Below are 27,220 nucleotides of genomic sequence, written 5' to 3'. Positions count from 1 at the left end.
GTGGAATATAATAAGGGAAGACTACCTATTAGATAACTTTCAGGATTTTTGCCACAGTTGACTAGGTGCATGAGAGAAACATCACTGAAGGTGAGGAATACAGGGATGAGGAAGAGGTGATTTGTGAAGGAAGAGTATGAGTTCAGTTTTAGGCAAGTGAATAGGAGGAAACTTTAAAGTATCCACACAGAGATGTCTAGCAGGTTGTTGTACATAAAATCTAAATTTAAAGAGAGGTCAAAACCAGCGATATAGAGATTTGGCAATCGCCGTGTAGTTTTGTAATCATGACCTTAGAAGTAGTAATGTTTTCATAATCAGAAAGAAATGTCTATATGATAGAGTAAATCAGCTGAAAACATTCATAAAACATGTATTAAATGCTTAATATTACAAAATTAACGTTAAGATTTTCAACAAAAAATATACGTTCTCATGGTAAAAATTCAAAAGTACACAAGGACTTGAAAGTACAACCCCTCATTCCTCCTCTCCTCCATTTCAAATTCTGATGCAGAGACAATCAGTTTGACTAGTTTTTTATAGATTATTCCAGAAATTATTTATGCAGATAAAGCAGGGCTACCAAGCTACGAAACCATTCACATAAGGAACTATGTAGAATGGCCATATCTGGGATTGCACAGAGTGCCTGTCTGCCCACCGGCATGTGGTAGACTTCCGTCTCAGTAACATAAAAGGAGTTGCACTTTCTTCACCTAAATGTGTAGTTGTATACGTTTTTTTAAGTTCACATAATGTTCTGATTTATGAATATATCATTATTTATTTAGTCAATCCCTAAAGAGGAATATTTAGCTTGTTTCCAGATACTTTACTATTATTGGCAATAGTCCACTGATTATCATTTACATATACCAACATGAGAAACTCATGAATATTAAAATTGCACCTTGAAAATTCTTAATATAACAGTGAATTAAAGGTTCTAGGAAGCACCAGTTTTAATCTAGTGTTCCTCATTCCTGTATTTTTTTTAAAGAATTAATCCTTTTTTGGTCCTTAAGTAGATATGAATTTTTTAGAAATACATTTTCTTTTCACATTATCTGCTATAACTAAGGCATCAGAATTCACTGGATTGGTTTTGAAAGTGGAAAGCTTAAGGTACCATCTTACTGCCAGCTGTTTTACGTAGGACTCCATTATTAACAGTGGTCAGACTGTTAGTTGAATTTTTTGTTGCTTTTAGTTAGTTCACCATGTTCAACTTCCATATAAAAAGCCTCAACACTTTATCTAAAATGGTGGCCAAAGTACAGTCAACAACACTAAATTTCCAAAGACTCTGGGAAAATAAAATTTTTGTCTTACAACATAGACTGCCATTGTCACTATTGCTGATTTTCCTCCTTACTAAACACGTTTTTTTAATAATAACACTTAAAAAAAGTACTACCATGAGATTCTTCCCTCATCTGCTACTTGTTTATTAAAAATAACCAAAAGGAGAGAGTTAGAAGACAGATTGCATTGAGTGGCTTAAAGCTAAGAACCCAAGGCCGAGCTATAGTAAGTTCAGACTGAGCCTGGAACTGGCAACAGGAGGAGGAGAAAAGTCTAATTCATACCGTACCTGGAAGCAGAGGGAGTGAGTGACTGTAGGCTCATTTCTACACAATCTGCTTGCTACAAATTTAAATCGGATTGCAAATATAGCTTATCAGAAAGCTGATGACTGCCACTATCATCAAACCATAAAATACCTAGGTTTATCAGATGTCAAAGCTGATGATTACCACTATCATCAGATCATACAAAGTCTTGGGAATCTACGACTCTCAAGACAAAATCTACCACCAGGTGCTCTATAACGGCACTGTCTGTAACACAGATAGAAAGAGACAAAAAATTCCAATGATGAGTTCTAACTTCCAGTATATAATTGCCACTGTATCTAACTGACAGAGGGGAATCCTGGTAGGTTTAATCTCTTGTATAAACAGATTACCAAATAAATTCTTTTTTAGGTATTGTAAAATAATTACTGAGTTAAATCAGGGATTATCACAGTATAAACAATTCTGTATTTCATATAGTGATAAATAGTACTTTCATCCAATTCGTACCACTAATAGCTCAAACTGAATTTAACAAATAGGATCATGAAACTCATATATGTATAGGCTCTTTCTTCATACAATCATATAAACACCATTCTTTATACAAGACTCTCCAAAAACCAATATAATGTATATAAAGTAATACACAAAAGCAAATCCATAGAGACAATTCTGGCTGCATTACCTTGCTATGGAGGTCCAGCACTCTCTATTGGCTTAACTGCTTAAAGTCCCAAGACCTTGTAATTAATGATAAATCAAGTCAAAATAACATCATTCCAAAGAGAGTGGTGAATTTATAGTTTATGAGAAGTAGAGCTGGAGAAATAATGCATTTGGTTTTTAAATGAAGTGTGTAAATGCATCAGAAAGGGTTGAAGAGGAGGGTGGGAAGAATCTATGAGAAGGTCCTAGAAATGCACTTAAGCTTGGCTTTAACTCCATAAAAGTCTGACTGATAAATATTCATATATTTTAATCCTATCCTTCATCTGGGCTAAACTTGGAAGTGGCCAATATGAAATAAATGAAGAGTTAGATTCTGCCTGTTGGGGTGTCTATAGCATGTAGCCCTCTGTTTTGTAATGAGTACTCCCTGGTTTATGAGGCCCAGCATTTACCTGTAATACAAGGTGTGGCCACAGTGCCATGGATTAGGGGCTGGTGTGCTGTTATGGGCTGAACTGTGTCCCCTCCAAAATTCAAATGTTGAAGTCCTAACCCCCAGTGTCTCAGAATGTGACTTGCATTGGAAGATAGGGGCTTTAAATAGGTAATTAAATTAAAATGAGGTCCTCTGGGTGGGCCCTCATCCAGTCTGACTGGTGTCCTTATAAGAAGAGGGCACGTCCACACACTGAGGAAAGATGAAGTGAAAACACAGGGAGAAGGTAGTCATCTACAAGCCAAGGTGAGGGGCCTCAGAAGAAACCACCCTGCCAACACTGTGATGTTGGACTTTTAGCCTCCAGAGCTGTGAGGAAATACATTTCCGTTCTTCGAGCCACCTAGTTTCTGGTACTTCATCATGGCAGCCCTAGAAAACTAATACAAATCTGACTGATAAGGATCATCATAAATTATTCTCTATCGGTTAAGACGTAGCTGCTCTTGAGCTTTCTTTACATAGTTCACATAAATTCGGCAAAGGAAATTGATATTTCGAACAAAATATACAAAGCAAAGACACTACACACTCAGGCCTGATATACCATATACTGCAAAGGGTTCACAGAGGAAGCCTATTGACAATAATCAAATTCATCCATCATAGTTGATATATTTTAATCATTAAAAAGCAAAAATGAAAAAACCCTTCCATGTCTTAACTATATTTAATTCTCATTTACACGATTGGCAGCTTTTTAAATTCTCTTTCCCCCTTTCCCTCTCTTTTTCAATAATTGTACAAATTATATCTGCCATTGAGTTTCTTCATGAAATGGATTGTGAATATTTTTTCAAAAAATATGAAAATGATTTCTGATAAAATTATTTGTTTCCAAGCTATAACTACTATCAAGAGTATGTACATTGTTTTACTTAGTGCATTGTGAAGTATTTGCATTTAAATTATTTTAACCAATATGCATTATGGAAATGTATACAATAACACATAGCTTTGTTATTTTTTCTTTAGCATATCAGAAAGTGTCCAGAGTTAAATTCAAGACTTGTTAGTACAATAAACATAACTAAAAGACAGATGGTTATCAAAATGCTAAAAGGAAGTTAAAGCCAGTATTTAAAAAACAGCTTTAGTTAAATCTCCATTTTGTCTATTTTTGTGACTTAGAGAAAATAATTACTGGCTTCTACACTGTAGTATATACTATGGAAATTCTGCATAATCACTTATGAAATGAACACTTTTTGAGTTTTAAACAACATTTCATACAAACGTTTTGGCTTTACAAATATTTTAACATATTTCTTTGGCATTTCTGATATTAACTTAGAATAACTTGGTTGCTTCATCATTTGGTTAAATAGCTATTATTCAGGGTTTAGTTAGAATTTATATTTAATTATTAAACACACTGAAATAAGTACCACAGAATGCAGGACAATAAATATAGACCACAATTTTCAAGCATAGTGTAATTTATAACTGCAATGCTATGCCCTTTAACTGGCATGTTTACATTATTTAAAGTATTTTTTAAAGCATCACTCAATGCCAGAAGCCCCTCAGAACAAGTGTAAATAAGAGGTAGAAAGAGCTACACAAAGCTTTAGTCCAGATTTTCTTCCTGATGTATTAAACCTAGATGTATTTACATCAAGGTTTGATGTTTGACCAGTTTTTCTGTTAGGAGCACTCTCTTCTAGATAATAAAAACTGATAGAACAGCTATAAAACTTGTAAAATGCCATTACAGGGGTCCCATAAATGTAAAACTGCCAATAGAGTTTGGGGATTTACACCTAGTGTTTGTCCCTTCACAGAGGTAAACATGCACAAAGCCACGATAATAACCCTTCAAGAACAGATAATATTCTGACAGCTCAGTTTCACTGACAAAAGAGTCCTGGGCAGGATCCAGGAGGCCCAGGTGCGTGGTGTCATGCCAGTATTTAATGTAGTCTAGTATCAGATAGATGCTAGCGAGAGAAAATACTCCGAATAAAGTACAGATTACAGCACGGACAGCCACTCATTGCAAAATTACTAGTGCTCATCATGCTGTGAGCTTTGTATTAAATTTTTCTGTCAAGTGGCAGGAATCACAGGGAGAAGTGCCTCAGAAAACCCTCCTTGTAACCTTGGATAAGGATCTATAATGTTAGGCTTTCATATGATAATGGCAAATGATGCCCTTTTTGAAAAATTGCTGACTGGTAATGAAAGTTCTAATCAGATTGTGGTTGGAGAGGACCAGGAGGTGGGCAACGATGCCCCTGACAACCTTCCCCCACCCCTTTAGCAAATTTAGCAAACTTGACAAGATGGGTGAGTCTGAGAGAATTTATCTTACATGAATTTCCAACAAAGCCCGTGGGGTTGTTTTATAAAACGGGAAGGTGGTGGTTTAATAAATGCTGGGCCACCTGAGGCACTTTCATTAAAGGCTTTCTCTAGACAACATCACAATGTTTGCATTAGTCTCCTGTGCTCCCTAGAGAATATAAGCCTTACCTCTTCAGTGAGAGTCAATATTGCATGTGAAGGCATGGAGGAAGATAATTCGATTTGCCTTCTGATGCACAAATTAACTGTTTGTAGCACCACTACGGTTAGAGTTAATACCCAAATGAGTTTATTGTCTTCTCTTTGAATGCAAAATTCCCCAGGAAACAGAATGAGGACACTTTGGAAGAGTGTCAGTGAATCTGATGAAGGTTAACCCTACGCTATTACTCCAACAACAATAATGTGTATTTGTTTAAAACTATAAAATAACCTTTTAAGAACATTAAAAGTATTATCCACTGTTTTAGTTTCTTAAATAACCCACTTATTAGAACACTGCAGGGACTTGAGATGCCTGACAAGATATGGAAGTCAATCATTCCTATAAGTAATACGAGGCTTACTGTTAATGAATTTTTAATGTAATTTCTAACGTCAGTAGATGCATTTTCAAGTCATAGAGAGCCAGGGTAGAGAGGCGAGATTCATAGATGTTTTCATCCGTTTCAATGGACTTACCATCTGTGTAGGCTTCTCTGCGCAGATGTCCTGGCTGGTGTTTTTGTTTCTTGGCTGGTCTGGCCTTCTGAACTACAGCAGCGCTCATGTTGCTGTCTGTAGAGACGGGACTTGTGGGTCTAGGGCACTGAGATGTAGGGAAATGTCGGCGGCCTAAGGAAACAAAATCAGAGCCAAGCTCACCAATGCATTTTAATTTAACAGTAATAATAAAAATAAAACATTAAAACTAGAAACATCCTTAACTTTTATTTTTTTTTCAGTTTTTTTAGGTAGAATTATTACAGTTCGACTCTACATACAAATTATATTGCATGCAAATACAAATATGCAGTATACTGCACATTTTTTTTAGTTTATATATGTACTAATTTTTATTTTAAAAAAGGCTTAAGTAAACTATTCTAGCACATAGCAGGATTTTTGTTACTCTGCTTGAGCTGTCCACTGGAAAAAACACACTAAAAGCATTTTTAGGATCTTTTTTTTTAAATCATAGTATTTTTATTCTGTTAAAGTTCTTGATATTTATTAAAGAGAAACATTCTGATTATTTTTGCAGCTAGCTTCACTAAAGTGCTATTGTTAAACTGAAATACTAATTAAATTTTTGCAGAGTACATCCAATGTCTTTTTTGCTTCCTCAAGAGGAATAGCCAGAGTCCTTAAGAAATTCATGTTCTCAGAATGAACAGTACGAAAGACATTCTTTATTTTTAATTAAGTACATGTTTGTGCTAGTCTTTGAAGAAAGACTCCTAACATCTTAACACATCATCAGGTATTTCCTCTTAAGGTGGCCTGAAATTAAGCTGGTTCACATATGCAGACATGCCAAAAACTACCTATACGCCTTTTCTATTACCAGATAGTTACTTGCTGGTTCTGGATATTTAAAGTGACCCCTCCAGAGAGTTCTGTATTTTTTGGTGATGGGAGAGGTGCTTTCTGGTTATTTGGTTTTGGAGGGACAGTATTCACAGGCAATAAATGAATGTGTCAATCAGACTCAGCGCACTGCGGTGCTCTCAAATCTCTGGCTTCCTCACAGAGACACTGTATTACAGTGGCACAAAATATTTAATCCAAAATGGCAATGGAGATGTCCGTTGCCATTATGGATTAAATTACTGGCCCTCTACTTGACCTTTGTCATTTCGGTTTCTTGAAATTCCAGACATACAAATCCAGAACTTTCCGTCATACAAGAAACTTCAGAGAGAACTAGACAAGGTTTGTTTTAGCTACAAACAGGAAAAGCCACATATAAAGTCAACACATTTAAATATGCTAACAGAAGCATATTAAATAACAGACATTAATGCATCCAAGTGAGAAGCAATGTGGTTGGATTATTCATTCATATTAACTTCATATGATAAGCAGCACCTTTTCCTGAAAAGAACATTTTAATAGGCAGAGTCCAATGCATGTTTAGTGCATTATAATTATAAGCCAAATGAAAACCAGAAGAACCACGAAACTACAATACAATAAAATATTAAACCAAACTCTCTTTAGCTATGATGGAGACTATTACAATTAAAGTTACATATCCATGAAAAGAGAGAATTAGAGCTGAGACTGAACCCATTACTCGTTCTATTGTGTAAGGCCATCTACTGCTCATAGGCCCTGAGGCAGAAGGTCGTTTACAGATGAATTTTCAACATTATTTCTCTGTCTCGTTGATTTAATGAACTGAAACACACCCTTAATGCAATCTGAAAGCAGTAGTTTGAGATGCTTAATTTCACTTATTTTTTTACAGAAGATTAAAAAATAAGGAGAAACAAAAGCTATATATAAAGTCATTAGATGTTATTTATTTATTAGGAAAGAGATTTGCATACTTATTTTATTATATTCAGTAGCCACTAGGGGAAAAAAAAGAAAGTTGAATATCATAAAATATAGCCCTGGCTGAAATAAATATACATTCTATAATAATAGGTTAAGAGATAATAGACATTTTTTCCTACAACACATTCTTGATAAATAATATATATAAAAAAACTTTACAATGTGAATATATTTCTCTGAATATATTCTACATTTTTAAGTAATAATGACCAATCCAATATGTGAAAAGAACTTGGAAAACTACCAATATGTTTGTTATTAAACTAAAAAACAATAACAATAGCAATTACTGATTTGTTGTGAGTCTTTTCTGTCTCAGAGATTTGCTCTTTCTTGTTGATCACATTATTTTATTCTATTTGTATTTTCTTGGTTACCAGAAATACATACACACCTAACATGTATATGAATGTATATATGTGTATGTTCCATTCTACAGAAATGAAAATCATGTGATAAATATATAATTTAAATTTAAATTTTTTCTTCTTCATACTATTTTTCTAAACAGAGTAGGGAGTAGGAGATAAGTAAATATGTGTTAAAACATAAGAATGGATATATAGTAATTAAAAAAGGTTACTGGTAATGAAAAGGGAAAATAGAAAAAAAATTAACATCTGGATTAATCTGCTCTCCAAATTATTAGATTAGCAATGTTTACTTTAAGTGTGGAACATATTTATGGTTGAAAATGTGTGTGTATTACAAACATCTTTATATCTGTCCAATTATATTAGTATTCTAATGGAGGGGGCATGAAGAGAATAGGGGTTAAGGAGAAACAGCCCAGTTTCCAATGGTTGAGTGTGCCCCTTGGATGTATATCTATTTCTCCTAGACAATTTCTAACTAAATGGGATGTGAGAACTACCTCAATGACTTTTACTTTGGTGACTTTTAATAGTTTAAGGGAAAAAACCTGTAACACAAATTTCATTGACTACACACGTTCCTAAAGAAATTGTGTATATATTTGCTATGACTATCTTAAAAATGAAGACTTTTCAGGTAGCTTCATTCACGTTATATAGAATTCATTAAAAATAAATAAGTAAATAAAAATAAAAGATTCTAAAAAGCCTTGTTAAGAAAAAGAGGATAAGCAAGCTACATCGTATTCTTGGACCTTGGTTTCCTTAGGCAGCCATGAAAGAGAGAGTAATGAGTTGCATTTCATATAGGACATAAGATTATAGGAGATAATCAGCAACTGACCTACGCATACTGAGTTTTCTTCTCTCGCCTGGTGAAAAGTGTACGACTTACCAGCAGCGTCCTGCATTTGGCGTCGTGCCACTTTCAGACCCGCATACTCTGCTGCCGCTGCGACCGCCTGGGCAAAGTCAGCATCGGTGAAAAAGGAGCCGTCAGAAGAACTGACACTGGAGCGTCCGCTGGAGATGTTGTCCTCCTCTGAGGCGGAGCCCCAGCCATTGATCATGGACCCAGTGACAGAGCTCTCCAGGTCCCCAACACTGGAGGCAGGGGTCTGTTCAAGCCCGCGTAACAAAAGCCTTCTGGTCTGCATCTTGGCCACTTCCATGTCGGCTTCGTCTTCTTCCTCTTCCGGCGCATCCGTATCCATATCTGAGACAAGGGGTCCCGAAATGTAGCCATAAGTGTGTGGTGGGGAAATCGGCCGTGGAGGTGGGGGCGGGCTCACCGGCTGCCGCCTGCGGGAAGATGAAAAAACAGCTATGGCTTAGCTTAGTATTTAAGACACAGAAAAGTAAGTTAACCAAGAAATTCACAGCTACACCAACTTGGCTTCCATGGGGCTAATCTGTTCAGGAAAAACAACAGGAAATCAGAACATGTCTAAGTCTTATTTTATTTTTGAGTTGTAAGAAATTCACCTTAAAACCAGAGGTACTTTTAAGCAAGCTGGGCTACCATGGGATTCAAGTTTAACAGAATTGTACTCACCTATCCATAAGTCTCCTTATGCTTTATCTTTTGGATTATATTCAGTTAAAAAGGGGTTAGTAACACATAATTTGACACTGACACCTATGTCTTAAAGCATATGGAACATTCCTGACAGCTTATTATTACCAAAGACAGCAGACATCAGTACTGAAACAGGTTGCTCCATAAATGTATAAACATTCTTTTCCCTTTCCCTTCCTTGCCACTCCTACCACTGCAAGCAAATGGACTCGTTCATTTTGATCATAGAAAGTAGTTTATGGGATTAAAAAATTATACATTGAGCATATGACTCAATTTCCTTTAGATTTTCTTCCATTAAAAAAAGGCTAAGAGCTAAGAGCAACTTTTCTCCAAATTACTCACTCACAAAGGTTATTAGCTATTTTCAAGGCTATCACTTTTACCATTATTCCACCTATCTGTTTAACAAAATGCTTAAAGGTATTTTTCTTGATGCTCTGGAAATTAAAGGTCAAAGCTGAGGACAAAATAAGGCAGTATCCTATAATTTAAGTTCACAGAGTTACCAGTAACTGGTTTCAACCATCTTTCCACAGATCTGGAGAACATCAGTTAAAAGCAGCCCTTCTCCTAACCTCCAACACCGTCATGCACAGTGCATATAAGATGACTGAGAAGGCAGAGAGTGTTTGGACATTAGTGGAAAGCAAGGTTTGTGGAAAGAAGCTATTCCCAAGGGAGGGGGATGCTGAGATTAACTCCTAAATTAGGAAAGTGCCTGAAAAAAGGGAACAGATATAGTGATTTCGAGTTGGAGGACCACTTAGTGACTTGCTCAACGGTCTCAGTGCTCTCTATACAAGGTCAAAAAGATAATATAAGGGGAATATCATTTGGAGGGGTCATGACAACACCTCATCAAATTCTGTGCTCCTGAGAGGTAAAGAGGATAGATCACACACAAGCCTGTCAACATAGGCACTAGTGGTGGAGGGTAGGCGAGATTAGGATCTAGAGTCATCTGGTGACTTCTATGGCTGGGAGATTAGGAGAAATATGCCATGATGCCACAGACTGGTGGTTCACCTGATGATGTGGCTAAATTGGTCAAGGATTACAAATGCCTATAAATGCTTCCAGGATGGAGTTCTTAGTCAGTGGAGTAAGTTGGTGACAGTCTCCATCCCTCACCATTCTCATGATAGAAGACAAGATAGAATAATCACTAGGGCTGCCAAGGAGAAGATCCTCATTTACTTTGCCCTTTTTATGTTCCCTCTTCCTCACCTTGGCACTTAGGAGAATGCACTGGAGAGAGGGAGGAAGGAAGTTAAAAATAACACCCCCTTACTCTATGACACCATGGCCACAGACACATGCAATTTGCAAAAAAATCTTGAAATGCATGATTATAGTTTTCAAATTAACAGGACTGGGTCTTAAATTAAAAGAAAGCATACAAACAAAACCAGATAAGATCTGGTCATTATTTAACTTAGGGACCTACCATAGCGAGGGAAATAGACATTCATTATAGCACTGTTTTTAGGGTGGTAAGACACTTGTTCAAGGAAAAAAGTTTTGTGCTTTTTATCCCAATGAATTGAGACACTTCAATAAACATGTTTTATTAACACAAATGGAAAGCATTACAAATGAATGACTATTAAAAAATACTACAATTATCTAATCTATTGAGCACTTACTTTGTAGCTAAGTATTTTACAATGTTAAGTCATTTAATTCTCACCACAATTTCCAAGGTACTTATTTTATTATCATTTTAACATATGAGGATATTGAAATTCAGAGGAATTAAGGACCTTGCCAAAGTTCCCACAACTAGTATGTATCAAATTTAGAATTTAATCCCACATTCTATTTCCAAGGTCATGGCTTTTCCTCTAGGAATGGTATTATTACACACATATATACATGAATACATACATATATATATGTACATATATATAATATGCATACATACACACACAGAGTTCTTCAGTATAATGTGTTATTTTTCATTTCTTGGGTGGTTTCTAACACATCTGTGTGTGGCACTAGGATAAATATGAAGAATGTGCCAAAGCTGAAGTTATTTAAGGGATTAAAATGGATAATTGTTCAATGTGGACTGTGTTATACACATAGGAGGGAAACCTTTGTTTAATTTGGATTGCAATAAAATACCATCCTTAAAAGTCAATTTACAGTCTTTGTCAGCATGCACATTCAAAATACCACAAGCAACTTCTTTTTTAAAGACATGTAAGACTTTTTAGGACAAAAGAGACTATTTGGACCATCAATAAATGGATGCAGAACAGCCAACTTCACAATGAAAGGATGCCGTCATTGTTGTATTCAGATAATTCACATTCTATGGAGCAAAAACATCTTAAATGAGGGCTGGCTTTTAACTACCATCGCCCTGTGCAAGTGATGGGGAAAGACAGAAAAATTTATTCAAACCATCTGTAAATAAGGCAAGCCCAGGGATACATGTGATAAACATGTACAGTTTGAAATATGTAATATATTCTATTTGAAAACAAAAAGCTATTTCAAGATGCTGCACTCAAGTGGGACTTGCCACAAATGAACCTCAACCCCCTCAATTTTTCCCCCTGAGGGGTTTCAATGTCTTCTGAAATAATGTACAAGTATATGACTGCGAATCACAACACTCTAGGCTCCTGCAAAAATGATGCCTTCATAAACATGTTCCACAGAAGACGGGAACAATGCCATTAATTTATGAGAGCTGGTGTTTATATAGTTCACTACATATCATTTACCAGGCAAAAGATGAAAGGGGGAAAATGCATACCTCTGAGATTTTTTTTCCTAAAACTGGTGTAGCTTTGATACTTTATATAATGAACCATTACCCAGTTTGTAAATAGACAAGATATTTAATTTTCCTGTGCCTTCTTTCTTTTCCTTCCAACTATATCATATTCAGTTCAACTCTGCTAATAAGATAGCAGTAAATTTCCAATTCCATACATGAACTTTACTTCTCAAGAGATTTTTTTACTAAATATCAACTACAGTAAACTCACTGGTACCAGACACTGTTGAAAACAACATAGGTAAATATATTTAATTTGCTTTCGTAGCTACTGCCTGAAAAAAGAGAGAAGAAAGATTCCTATTATGTTGGTCATCTCGTTTACCTAGTTTTGGACAGAACTGGAATATCCCAGAAGCTCACCAGAATGCCCAAATTGCAGCATCCATAATAATGCAAGTATGGACTACTTATTTAATTAAAATTGCAATGTTATAATGGCTTTAGGTCAGTAATTTCTTCTTAATACATATCTTACTGTTTATATATGCCCTAAATCAATAAACATAAAAGTAAAACAGTATTCATTCTTTAAACTTTTACTATGTGTCAACTCTACGTTCTGAGTCTAAAGGAATCACGAGCAACAAGAACTTAGGGAATGGTTTATGGTTTATACTTAAAGACATGGAAGGGTTCAGTTTTAGGGCACACATACTTAATAAAGCTAGCTATGTATCAGGACATGGGAAACTGTAGTTTGCAAGGATGCTCATAATAGTATCTTCCATCCCAAATGCGCCTCTGGGATGAGAACTTACCATCCCCCCATCAAGAGAGGGAGTTTAGCTCTACATTCCTGAACCTGGTGGACCCTGTGACTCTTCTGACTGTAAAATGTGCCAGTTGTGACTGTAGCTCCTAGCTGGCCTGGCAACTTCCTTCTTCTGACTTCTTGGAAGGCTGCTGCCATGTAAGACGTGCTACTCCCCTGAGATCCTCATGTTCTGAGAGGACTGGGATACAGTGGAGAGACCCTGGAGGAGGAGACTCCATATGGAGACAGAGAGAGGATGTGGAGCACTGAGAAATCAGACATATGAGTGAAGAAACTAACTTGGAAGTAGATCTCACGGCCCCAAAGACCAGAAGAAGCCATGTGGATTGGAGGATGCATCGCCCAGGTGAATCCTTTCAGGATTCCTGACTTGTGTGAGTAAAATAAAATGGTTTTAGGTGATGAAGTTTTAGCATAGTCTGTTAGGTAGCAATAGAAACAAGAACTCAGGCACTATGTTAGCAATTCAGCTGAATAAAATAGCTATGTTTCTTGCCTAAAGGGATGTATAGTCCAGTGAAGGAGACAATTAACTGAATATGCAGTGATAATGCAGTAGTCACAAAGCTCCATAACAGAAAATATCCAGGGCGCTCTGGGAACACACAGAACTGGCTCCTATCTCAGAGCTGAGACGGGAAGGAAAGATTCTACGGAGAATATCTGCCATTTACTCTTGGATCTAAAGGATACCTAAGTGTTAGCTCCAAAAAAGAGAGGGCATAATGGTGTCCCAGGAAGATGAAATGGCAAGTGGAAAGACCTCAAGGTGGATGAGAGCAGTGGTCATTCCAGGAACTGGAAGAAACTCAGAGTGATGGCAACACAAACAGTGAGATGGGGAGTGCCAAAGGGTAAGGATGGGAAGGCATGCAGGGGTCAGACCACAAAGGGCCTTGATTGCTGCATTCAGGAATCTTGCCTTTATTCTAAGGGAAATGAGAAGCCATTGAGAGATTTTAAGCAGTGGAGAGACTTGTTCAGTGTTGAATTTTAGGAAAATGACTCTGCACAGTCTGCAGCGAGAAGATTAGATTGAAGAAGGGGCAAGGCTAAAGGCAACAAGACCACTTATGGGCCATTACCATAACACAGGCAAGAGAAAATGGCTGTCAGAAGTTGGAAAGTGCCTTTATATATGAAGACATGTGTATTGTGCTGAGTCATATTCAAGCAGTAAAAATCTGCAGGAACAGGTACTTGAAGACAAGGGTCTGATGCTCTAGAATGAAATCTGTAGAGAAACAGCTATCTTTAATGAGTGCATCATTAGGGGAGTGGCAGGATGATGAGAAACAGAAATCACTGATGGGGCAGGCATCTGAATAGGTTAAGCGTCTGAGAAGAGGCTTGACTCAAAGACTTAAGTAGACATGAGAATTACAGGATTATGTATAGCATCAAAAAGGTAGATGCATACTTAAATGCCTAATATTAGGTAACTGTTAAAATAAATTACAGTATACATCTGTTTAACGTGACTATCTAAATAAAAAGTTCTTGGCATGGAAAAATTCCCTGTTCAGTGAAAACTATAGCTTATAAAATAATATTGGCATATCACAAATTCAAAGCAATGTGAGTACATGTAGAGATGAAGGATAGAAAAGATCTTTGTTGAGGTCTTAACAGTGACAATTTCTGACTACACATATCATTGGCACTTTTGTATTTTCATTTTGTCTATCTGTATTTTCAAAAATATCTATGGTACACATGTAGAATATACCCTCAGCATAAAGGAGGAATAATAGTTGTTTGTTTAATGGGTTTTCATCTACTTCTCATGAGTGCCCAATGTTATTTTCAGCAACAATTCTGGAAATACAATTCTTAATACCTTTATAGACTGAAAATCATACCTTTAAAAAAAAGGCTGAATGTAGTCAAGGAGGATTTTAAGTGTGGATATCCAATGTGTTTCCCAATTACAAGTGTTCACTTTGATTGCACCCCCCCTAAAACAGCAGAGGGTAAGTCAACTCCAAATTCTCCTCCAAGATCAGATCCCATTCATCAGATACTTACTGAAGAAAGCTTTGTGAAACTCAATGACATAAATAAGATATGAGCTATGTGCTCAAAGAGCTTTTAATTTAAATAGGGAAACAGAGATACAAATAGCCAAGGCTAATGCAACAAGAAAACCTGATTTGTGTGGTAGCAGAGCTGTGAGCAGACCATTGTGAGGATTAAGGAGAAAGATTTGTTGATTTTGCCAGGCGACAGGAGGAAACTTGCACAGGTGGTGCACTTGAACAGGGCTTGGAAAGATGAGAAGTGCTTGCCAGGCAATCAAAGGAACAGCGTGTGCTGAGTGAGGACACTAAGGATTCTGGTGACAGCCCTGAGAGGCAAGAGGGGCCTGTCCCTCCTGTTACTCTGAGCAGCCCTCTGTGGACCGGAAAGTGGCACTGCCAACTGGATGTTGGTGAGTTTAAGATACATTCAGGGAATTTCAAACAGACTAATTAGAAAAGTGGGTGTGTGGGGGTGGGGTGGGGAAGGAAGAGGTAAGAAAAGGAAAAAGGATTGTAGAAGACTTTGAATACTGGACTAAAAAGTAAGACCTGACTCTGAATGAGGAGTAACATTACCAGACTTGTGTGTAAAGAAAGATCATGTGGAGAGTGCACAGAAGAGGGGAGAGAGAACAAAAGTAGTGATCAGTTCAAGGATATGGCAGTATTTCAAGGGATAGGGACTGAGGGTCCTCCCTAGGGGCTCTAGGAGTGGAAACAGATGAACAAAATCAAGAGATATTTTGGAGTTAGAAATGAAAGGACTTGGTGAATAATTGAGTTTGGAGAATAGTAGGAAGGTAACAGAAGAAATTAAACAATAAGATAATACAGCTGATTCTGAAAATCACAAAAATATTTTTTGCAATTTTTGCCTGCTTTATTTTTAATATGTTGGTCAAATAAATAACAGTAATTCTAAACAAGATAGCCAACAGCCAACAAAGGAGGAAAAGGAGCAAGCCTGAAAGGTCAAGTGCAAAAGCGAATTTGATTTTGGACACGTGTAGTCTGAGATATCCAAGAGAAAATATCACAGTGGTGCTCCAGAAAAGGGGTGGGGTGGCCAAATCAATCCGAAAGCCATCACAGTATCAGTAATAGCTGGACCACGTGTAAGGGTGGTAGCATTAAGGGCGAGGACATGACGTCGGAAGCTATTATTTGTTGAATACTTACCCTGCTTTAGATACTTTCTATGCATGATCTCATTTAATTCTCCCGAGAAATCAGAAAACTGTCATCACTGCAGAAAGCTTCAGCATGATAAAGACGGAGAAAACGGAGATTGACCATTAGGGGGTTACTTTCCTGATGGAAGCAAAATGGTATAAGCCGGAATGCAGTGGGCTGAGGTGTGAACAAGAATCGGGAAGGCAGAAGTGGTCCAACACTCCTAAGGAGCAGGAGAGAAAAAGAGCAAGATAAACAGAGGGGAGACCAGGGAAAGCTGGAAAAGCAGGAGGCTTAACGCGGAAGAGAAAGGATCGAATGAAGAGAATGAGGATGAAAAGTCAAGATAGATAAGCTGATTTTTGATTGTTTTCAAGGGAGGTGAAGAGGATGACATAAGGAACTCAAAATAAGAGCTCGCCAGGAAGAAGATACTGGGTATCACTTGCAACACAGAGGAGGATGGCGAGGAAATAGGTAATTTAAAAGAATGAAAGAAAGAATGCTGACGTATTTCAGAGCGAAAAGCCTCTATTACTGTCTCATTTTCTCCAAATAAGAGGGACAGGGATGATTGTGACCCTAATAGGGAAAAGAGATGCCTTATTTGTTCTGTCTTCATGGAGTTCCACGGGTTAATAATATTAAATTTAAACATCTGGCAATCCAACTTCCTCGTTGCCACACAGAAGAAAATTTAACTGCTTCCTTCATTTTAGATAGTATAAGTTAAATTTAGAGAATAGTTAATAAACATTGAAAATTCTATTTCAATCTACAGAATTCAAGCAGCATAAACTGGAATTTGTTATTCATTCAAGAATATTGAAGGGAGATCTTCTGAGGCTAATAATATTCTCAGTTTCAAATGATATTAGGAATACAGAAAGTTATATATATATAACATATATATATAAAATGTGTCAAGGGCAATAAAATAGTTACAAACAAAATCATCAACAAAGAAAGAAGTGCTAACACGATGCAGTAATAGCTTTTATGTTGTAGAAGTGACAAGTGAACGATGTGTGCATAACAAAAGAGTACTGGCTGGTTGGCAATGCTGAATATATAGGTTAAAAAAGTCTAAGACATAAACACATATTCACACACAAACACACAAACACACGCTATTTAGTAGCTTGGACAAAAGGACTGCAACCTAACATCTCAACCAAAACAAAGGCACCTGAGGTCAACACAAAATGAATATACCGAATTCATTCTTCTGTAACATCATAGCTGTGAAAGCACAAATCATTTCGCAGACTTAATTTTAAAAGACAGGATAAAAAATCTGTTTTCCACAGACCAAAGAAGTGATATAACCACAGAAGGAAAACTAAAATGCAAAACCAATCGTCATCAATAAAATCTTACAAGATTTGAAACCCATATATTTACTAAATGATCTCTGTGTGTTTCTGAATGCAATTATCATAAGTGGGTGAGTATTAAGGCACATTATTTTATGGTTGCAAGTTCACTGGGATCAATTAATCTAATGTTCTGATCAACAATATTACTTGATATGATAATTACCAGGGCTTACCGTGTGATGATACTGGAAAAAAGCCTCATGTGACCAGAAAATTGCTCCATGTAATAGCATTTTATAAATGCCACTTAGGAGTGGAAATTATCTGATTTGTCAGTAAAAAAGGCCAGTGCCAATGTACCTCCTGTCAGGCTGGTGCTGCATGTGGCCGATCTCCTCTGGGCAATCCTGTAACATAGGCTGGAGCTCTTCCTGGGGAGAGGGGGTCAGAGTGGCAGTGGACTGATGGCTGTAAGACACGGCAGCTGGAGAAGACGCTGCTCCCCGCACAGGGGGAGTGGGGCCTCGTTCCTCTTCCTCCTCTTCTAGTTCACCTTGTTGCAGATACATCCTTGCTGGTGGCACAGGACATGGCATTTCTTGGTCATAGCTAAAACAAATTAAAAGGACACTTAGATTTACTTCAAGTTACTCAAAGAAACTATTCGTGCAGTGTTCTAGCCACGTTAAGAAGATATCATTAAAAAAATAGTTCACTGCCACAAAAGTTTGTGAATTGCTATATATAACATTTTTTTTCCTCTGAGAGATTATACTTAAATTGGCATGTTATAGGCTCTGAGAAATCATGCAATAAATAAATCTATTTAACATAGTTTAATTTAGTACTCCCCAAGTGTGACTGATACAGTCTCTCTCTCCAATTCAATGTGATCTCTAAAGGATGACTCAAAGATCCAAAGATGATATGTGAAACTCTGAGAAAAATTACTCTTCAAAATCCTTTCAGAGGCGGAAATATTGAAGATCAACTATTAGTCCAACACAACCCACTTTTCCTCTGAAATTATAATATCACTATTTCTTCAGTTGAGCACAAAATGAAGTATATTGTTGGCTTGCATTTAGGATGGTGAATGAAAAATGCAGTAAGTAAAATGATCAATAAACAATAAAATGCTCCCTTTACTCCTCTGCTAGAGCTGTGTGGAAGCTCTAAAAGGATTTGGGGAATATTCATTCCTTTCCCTTTTCTCCTCCCTCAGGGCATATGGTTATTAATCATAATGGCAGTAACTTAATGCATTATATAAATTGTGTTCACGTCACCCCCTCTCTTGTTCACTCTCCACTACTTGCCCTGTTTACCAGACCTCAGGAAAGCTGATGCTCACCTATAAGGTGATTCCTTTGTATCTTCTTTCACTGTACTAATCCCAACATCTTCCTCCTCTTTGACACTTTCCCCTGTGTTTCCTATGTGTCTTGTAGGCATCTTGACATTCCTCTCTCTCTCCTACTTCAAATTCTTCCCCAGTTCATTTCTATTCTATTTCTAAAATATCTCTAGAATCTATTCCTTTTTCTCCATCCTCATATTGCTTCTAAAATTACTTTACTATAATATGCATCAGTCTCTCATTATTCCCTTGCTTTAAAGTAATAAAAGTCTCTTGAATTGCCCAGAGAATAAAATACAGGTACCTAAACAAGGCATTCAATTATCTGTATAATCTGGCTCTCACCTGCCTTCTCAGCTTCCTCTCCCTCCCTCCCATGTGATCCATGTTAGTTCTCTAGGAGCCCACATCTCTCTGTGGTCTCAATGTCCATAAAACCCCTCCTCTTGGTTGAGAACCTTCTCATTTGTCAAGATCAAGAACAAAAGCATCAGATGAGGAAACCTTCATTCTTCCCAGTTAGAATCGGTTTTTCCCTTTGGGGCACAGTTGCATCCCTTATTGGTTTTGTTAAAATATATCCACTTATTTTATTTTATTCCTTTTCTTGGTGGACTAAAATAGCAATAAGTGTTATTAATATAGCCTAGAAAATGAATATTTAAAAATACAGTCAATCCTGATTACTTGCACATTCCATATTTGCAAATTCACTTACATGCTAAAAAAAAAAATAAAATTGTGACCCAAAGTGAATACCTGTAGCACTTTTTTGGCCATTCATAGACACATGCAGAGAAGCCAAAAATGTGAGTCACCTGATGCACCCATTCCTGGCTGCGGTCAAACAAGACGACACTCGGCCTTGCTTGTTTCAGCTCTCAGACTGTAAAAGAGCATCCTTTGCATGGTCTATATAGTGCCATGCGTTCTCTCTCTCATTCTCCCTTTTGCTTTACGCTGGTGAGTCCCCTGTTTAAAATGACCCCCAAGTGTGGTGCTTTAGGGCAGTCTAGTGTTCCTAAGGGCAAAAAGGCTGTGATGTGACTTAATGGAGAAAATATGTGTATTAGATAAGCTTTGTTCAGGAATGACTCCCAGTGCTGCTGGCTGTGAGTTCGGTGTGAATGAATCAACAATACATATTAAATAAGGTGTCTTTAAACAAAAACATACATAAAACAAGGTTATGTATGGATCAGCTGACAAAAATGTAACCAGAGGCTTGCAGGAACCTAACCCTGCCTCTGTCCTAGGGGCGATGGCTCAGTATTTGCTAGTTCAGTGATTGGAAAATAAAAGTTCAGGGACTTTGTTTCCTGGTATAGTTGTAACTGTAAAACTGTTTTTTGTTTTGTTTTGTTTTTGTTTTTGTGGAGAATGAAATACAATGTCTTTATTTCTACAATAGTCATTAAAAAGACTGTATGTTCAAGTAGATTCTGTATTTTGTGTGCTAATTCTCCATGTCAAATGAGTTCTCCTCCTTTCACACTAGTGAAGCCTCTATTTTGTTTTGTTGGGAGGTGCCGTGTCCAGTTCTCCAGAATCTGGAGTGAGGAGGAAGCACACTCACTCTCTAATTGCTGTCATGCGGGTTCTTTATACTTATGAAATCTTTGTGAGAGACAATTCAATAAAGTCTAAATTTCTACAGTTTTTGGCAAAATGTGATAATATCTCAGCACAAACAGTTTTTAGGATACTGGAGCTGTTTGTATAAATCCACATAATTATTTTATGAAAATTCAGAGATGTGAAACAGAAGTTCCGGTATTTGAAAATAACAAAATCATATATGTATTATGACCTATATGTGATCTCATATATATTCTTACCTATCCATGATCACATATGTAAATTAAATGCATATAATGTAAGCTATTTGTGAGTATAAATATGTAAACTGTGTGTATGTGTATATGTGAGTGTGTGTGTGTGTGTCTGTGTATTCATGGTTCACAATTCTTAGTTCCAAAAGAAGCTTCCAAGGCACAAATTCCTTTTTGGGGGGCAACATTGAGGAAGGTTTTTAAGTCCTGCTGACCTGTCAGTATTGTTTTATTCAGAGACAAATATTTGTGGACCTTAGGAATCAGGTGGCTCCCCTTGGTGATGCAGTTTAACAATAACTTAATACGGGTTTATGGAATCATAGTATTGCGCTTACGTCCGTTCTGGAAGTCCGCTTACCCGTCATCTACAGAGAGACTGTACTCCTCGCTGTTGCTGTGAGGAGGAGGATGTGCTGGGGGAGGGGGAAGCAGGTCTGCCCAGTTCATGCCACCTTGTTTTGGTACCTTGGGTGTCCGTGCCCCTTTCTTATGCCCTTGACTCCCTTGAAAAGAAATAGAAGGCAAGTCTTTATCTCTGGCTTTTAAATGTTTTCTATTATCCACAGGTTAATTTTTTCTGTAAAGATGATCTCATAATTCATATATAAACACACTTTTGTCCATTAATTTTACGCAGAACTTTGTACAATATGACACAAAATACTGCCAAGTTTAACAGCAAAATAAACAGTGAAAAAGCAATAAAATCATAAATGAATTTTACAAGTCATATCATTAATAGTGACCTTCTTACAGCAATTAATTGCATTATGGATTATCATCTAAAACAAGTGAGCTGTAGACATATTTTCTGAAGTGCCTTTCTATTATTTAATTGCTGGAACCTAAAATACAATATGATACAGATACGATCTATTACATTTCCACTGTTGCATTAAATCACTGAATATATATAATTTGTACTTGTCCACTGAAATGTTTTAGGCACAGTGAAATTACTTTTCGTCAGAATGGCAGGTGCAGATGAAAATAACTGCTGGAAGAACTAATATATCTAACAACAAAAGGAGCAGAAAAGATTTTTTAAAAGGAACAGAAGTGTTTTTAGCTACTGTTTCTGTAAAATTACGGCTTCGAGTGAAATAATGTTGCTTGAACATTCTTAGAAGTTTAAAATAGTTCAATTATTCAAGTTCCCCAATGTTCTGATATTAGATTTGGCATATTCTTTAAACATAGGTAGCTGCACATTTTGGTGTACTCATCTTAAAATAATTTTAAGTCAAAAGATATTTTGGGATAAAATGGTCTTTATCCTCCTCCTCCAATATGATACATTTTAGTTTCTTATATAAATTAAAGACAGTGAGTCTATAATTATTTTTCTCATATGATCCCTTAAATTCAGTGAATTATATTGGTCTTTTTTTTTTTTTTAAACCTTTCTGAAACAGCTCCAAGTTACACGGTGCATGAAACAGGTCTTAGTATATTCAATAAGCCTTCTTTTTTTAAAGTCACTTGGGAATTTTCAGATGGCAGTGTTTGTTAAGCCAGATGTTCCTGCACTGGTATGTTACTGCACCAAGTGTGGGCTGAGGGATAGGCTGTTATTAATAAATTCTGATTGTCAGACCTCTGCTTGTGGGTCTCCTTTCTCTCCTCCTCCACTCAGTTGCCATATATTGGAACGGTTATGCCTGTACAGGGAGCTGACTACGCGCAGCGCCTTCCCCCTGACTTCCCGGCACACATCTACCATAGTAACTCCATCCATCGCGAAAGGCCGAACATCACAAATCTCTTCTAGATGCCACTTAATTGCTTTGTTCTCTCCTCTAATTACCACCAGATTCCACATCTTTGTATCTCTTTACCATATATTCACAGAATACCAAATAACAAATTGCAGCAGAGCATCGGAATCTATGGATCTAAGCTGAGGGATGGAGAAAGTCACTGAATATTAATAACCTAGAATCATGTTTTTCCATTAAGACTTCTTTCTAAGTGGCTAAGAATTCAAAGAAGAAATGGCATGAGATGTCAAATATGAAAATATTTTATATAGTTTACCTAAAACAACCTTGAAATTTTTCTCTTAATTCATGTTTCTCTTAATTATTTATTTTTAAAAAGGAAAAACATAAAGGTTATTTGATAAGATTTGATTGTTTAAAAAAAAATCAAACATGTAGTAGAATAAGAGTAGAGCTATTTCTAAGCTCCGTTAATTCAAATAGGAACAATTTCAACCAATGACAAAACACAGTTTAGAAAATGACAAATCGGCATGCTTTAGTCAAGGGAAGATGGTAAAATGCAAATACCACATTCATTACAGAGATGGGGTAGTAGACCCTTGGCTAAAAGTACCTAGCAGCAACTTAAATCCAGCTGCCGGGAAGTAATGTTTCTACCCTCCCCTGGAGAAACAAACTAGAGTCAAGATCAATTGGTTTCGTTCTCATTGTGGTGTGACTTGCCACATGTTAGTTCTAATAATGAACCGCCTTTAATTAGAAAAACAGGACTTAAGTACCACCAGGCGCCCATCTGCAGCCCCTATCAGGAAAACAGCTGGCAAACAGCTGCAACAGCATGAAGACCACAGGGAAGAGGCCTCAACGTGGCTTTCGAGGCACTTACAGACTGGAGTTGGGAGGCTGCTTTACAAGGTTTTAGAACAAGAACTGAGTAAGGGATAGTAGAGAGATTTTAAGCTGAGGTAGGTTCCAGTTGTACCTAAACCTCATGATATTCTCTCTTAGGTTTCTGAGTCTGTCCAAGCGTACTCAAATTTTATATGCTTTCACAGCCTTCCTTCAAATGGTAACGTATTTAGCAGATTAACTATATGCCCAATATTTTTAGTTACGTTTTTGCTGAGGAGGGGAAAAGTTTTAACTGGCTTTGAAGACTAGGGCATGCTTCTGGCTTTGCTAAAGCTCCTTAACAAGGAGGAAAATAAGGAGCCTCAATCTGTTACCAAATAGAACATAAAATGGTTTCGTGAGTGGACAGTCCCTCAAATGGCAGAGACGAGCCCCATGCCTGGAAGATTCAAATCGCATAAAGTGATTACACATGTCACTTACACACATCAGATCATCAGCATTCAATTTTTAATCTTGGAAAGCACCATCTTTTTAAAGGGGAGGTTGGCTTTCTCCTCGGTTCCCCTTACTTACCGGATGTACTGCTGCCTCGGTCGGAGCTATTGTAGGATCCTCCTGTATTCTGGTCATATGACTGGTTGTACGGGATAGTTGGAGGAACTGTGTCATTTGCTCGATAATCTAGACATTTCAGATAAAAAAAATTAAACACTTATTTTCTCTTTGGTGCTTCAATCATTTACCAACGATTAGGCTTTTAAGCTACTGTGTTGATCACTTGATAAAATGTATGAAAGTGTTCAAGAGGAAAAGTCGGGAAAAAATAAAGACCCTTAAACATGTCTCCTTTAAGCTGTATAAAATACACGCGATTGCACCTTCTTTACATAAATCACACTAAACATAAGTGTGAATAAATCCTATGAGGGACTACTTCTTCTCTTTAAAATACTTATTAATCAGCTAAAGCAAAAATCAGACTTGCTTGACTTCTTATCTTTAAAAGTATAGTAACAAAATAATTTTAATAATAAGAAATCAGGAAAATCTCATATTTGTGAATCAGAAAAAATTTAAAAAAAAAGTAAAAAATAAAATGAAAACTTGCCAGCAAGATTGCATCTAGTGAAAAATATATACATGGTAAGAAAACGAAGTATCTCAATCTCTCAAAAAGGCTTCTACTTACTTAGGCAGATGTGAAAATCCAAATGACAAACTTAGCACTGGAATGTACTGAGTAATAATCTGTCAGTTTAGTTGCATTCCAGTGTCTTTATTATAGTTTGACATTTCAAGTCTGTTTACAAGCAGTATAAACAATAAATCAGAGCTCTGAAATATTTGTACAGAGGACTGTCAGATCTTTCCAAAGTCCACAATAAAGCCATATACTATGCAAGAATAATATGACAATAGGTTGAATAACACTGTAAACTCCATGATCACACACAGTCTCCTGTTCATCGTTGTCAGCCTTTGTCAACAACTCGCCTATTCCGCTAAGTGAGATAAGTCCGACAGAGAAAGACAAATACTGTATGACATCACTTTTATGTCAAATCTAAAAAATACAACAAACTAGTGAATATAACAAAACAAGAGGCAGACTCACAGATATGGAGAACAAACTCCTGGTTACCAGTGGGAAGAGGGAGTGGAGAGGGACAAGACAGGGGCAGAGGGGTAAGAGGTGCAAACTATTAGGTGTAAGATAAGCTACAAGGATATGCTGCACAATACAGAGAACAGAGCCAATGTTTTATAATAACTATAAATGGAGAATAACCTTTAAAAATTGTGAATCACTACATTGTTTACCTGTAACTTATATAATAGTGTACATCAACTATACTTCAATAAAAAATGGTTAAAAGTAAATGTTTATTGAATTGGGTTGTTGTACCAATCAAGTGATTTCGTAAACTGGGGAAAAAAAAAGCAAGATGATTGTATTATTAAATGAAAACATGTAACACTAACTTAAATGAATGTTTGTCTTAAGCTATCTTTTTTGTAATCTCCAACTGTAGTAGGTTTTATTCTTGAAAAAAAAATGTTCCCAACTCAAGCCTAAAGAAAATAAGCCTGTGTTTCTAATTACCCACAATAAAATGTATCCTTTACCCAGACCCTCATACAAAACTGCCCTGACCTATTCAAATCAGAGCAATGTCTTTTTCCCTAGAGGTGTAACTTTGCAAATCACGTCATTAAAGCTGTAGCCTGAAGGACTACAAAGAAATCAAATACCTATCTCTTCCAACTCACCGATATTACAGTAGAGAAACATTCCCCTCTGGCCATAAAGTACTATTCTGCTGCTACAAGTTAACACTACTCAATTTATTTTAGATTTTATTCTGACAGGCTTCAATCATGTCAACCAAAGAAATTTAGGTTCTAAAATCATACACTGCAGCAGCCTTAGTAACCACATGAGGTAGGAAAAATAGAACAAATTGAACCACTTCTCCAGTTCAAATTTAATTTAATTATTTTTCTACAGTCTGATAAAAAATGCTATTCGTTTATATGACCACGTAGAAGCAATTATCTTCCATTCTCGAGTGGAAAGAATGGGACAGTCTATTTATTTAAAATGTGAGGTATGGTGATGGTTGTATATCTGCCTTATGAATAAAAGATGGTTCTGAACAATCCCTCACCTACGATTAAATTTAAATGAATCTCCAAACCATTCGAAAATACTTATATATTATTATAAAATCAATTTTCCGAGGTTATTGTTGTGCTAATTAGCTCTTTGACACTGGAAATTTTGAAACCAAAGAAATAAGAAAACCTTAGGAACAAAAGAAAGATTCCACTTGTTAGTTCCAGACAAGCTTCGGCACGTCGTGCTGAAGGGTTAAGGATGCCAACAGAGAAGAAGTGGGAATAAAGGCAAGGCTCTTCACCTTTGTTCAGTTTGTTTTGCTCCATGATGTTATACTGAATTGGTGCCACTTCTTGCTTCTGCTGTCCCGGTGGTTTCCAGTGCTTCTCGCCCGAGTCCCCGCTGCCATTGTTCATGTTGTTGCTGAGGTTTGACTGGATGAGCTGGGTGGTGGCATAAGGAGTGGGCTGCCCTGATGGATTGACAAAACGCCCGTCCTTCAGATTTGGGCTATTGAAGGTTTTCATCTCATTGATTTTGTTACTAAGGTCCACATCACCATAAACAGTTGACTCAGGGAGCATCAGATTTGTTTGTTTGTTATCCAGTTGGTTGTTATAATTTGCTATACAATCAGCTATGTGCAATGGAGAGGAAAAGGAAAAAGTCATTCTGCATGGTTATTCGTTTTAAATTTCCTTGTAAGTAGCTTTGTGAGTCACAGTAAAGTTAGGCAAGGTATAAATGGGCTTAAATAAGATCAGTAAAAAGGGCCAAGTATTCTTATGTCCTTTCTAACGAACATACTCAAATGGTCTTCTAAAGAAAACTGAGGGAATAAGGGAGGACACACATAATTTATATGGAGAATAAATAACTCTGAAATTCTGCTGCTGTTATGTAGGAAATAATACGCTCAATTCAAACAATTACATAATTTTCCTTTAACAATCCCTTTACTAGGAATTGCAGTAAAATAATATGTACATGAATATCTTTATGTGTCAATTTAAAATTTTCCAAACTGGAGTTACTGAACTATTTGAAGCTACTAGTTAGTTCTTGAAGCAATGGAACAAAGCTTACAGGTTGAGAATCCAGACCACCCCCCCAACCAAAAAAAATACCAGGAACAGAGGGAAAGTGATAGTAAATAATGCTCAGGAAAACTTTATTAGTTTTTTTTCTT

The 27,220-nt window shown here is 36.7% G+C and overlaps 1 protein-coding gene across 10 annotated transcripts in view; it reads right to left on the bottom strand.

Annotated features, from left to right (window-relative positions):
- ROBO1 (roundabout guidance receptor 1) overlaps positions 1 to 27,220 on the bottom strand; it is a 1,016,936-nt gene that overhangs the window by 10,229 nt on the left and 979,487 nt on the right. For 7 of the 10 annotated variants that reach the window (XM_031457716.2, XM_064496401.1, XM_064496396.1 and 4 more), the window contains 6 exons: positions 26,333 to 26,668; positions 23,985 to 24,092; positions 21,191 to 21,335; positions 17,998 to 18,246; positions 8,869 to 9,275; positions 5,737 to 5,889 (listed from right to left, as the gene is read on the bottom strand). In XM_031457716.2, coding sequence (XP_031313576.1) covers positions 5,737 to 5,889; positions 8,869 to 9,275; positions 17,998 to 18,246; positions 21,191 to 21,335; positions 23,985 to 24,092; positions 26,333 to 26,668 — 1,398 coding nt within the window. The remainder of the gene's footprint in view (positions 1 to 5,736; positions 5,890 to 8,868; positions 9,276 to 17,997; positions 18,247 to 21,190; positions 21,336 to 23,984; positions 24,093 to 26,332; positions 26,669 to 27,220) is intronic. The other 3 variants (XM_064496419.1, XM_064496421.1, XM_064496434.1) reach the window with 1 other exon arrangement.

The sequence above is a fragment of the Camelus dromedarius genome, chromosome 2 (genome assembly GCF_036321535.1).
Source record: "Camelus dromedarius isolate mCamDro1 chromosome 2, mCamDro1.pat, whole genome shotgun sequence".
Lineage (NCBI taxonomy): Eukaryota > Metazoa > Chordata > Mammalia > Artiodactyla > Camelidae > Camelus > Camelus dromedarius.
The sequence above is the reverse complement of the archived record's forward strand: the minus strand, read 5'-3'. Positions and strand labels throughout refer to the sequence as shown.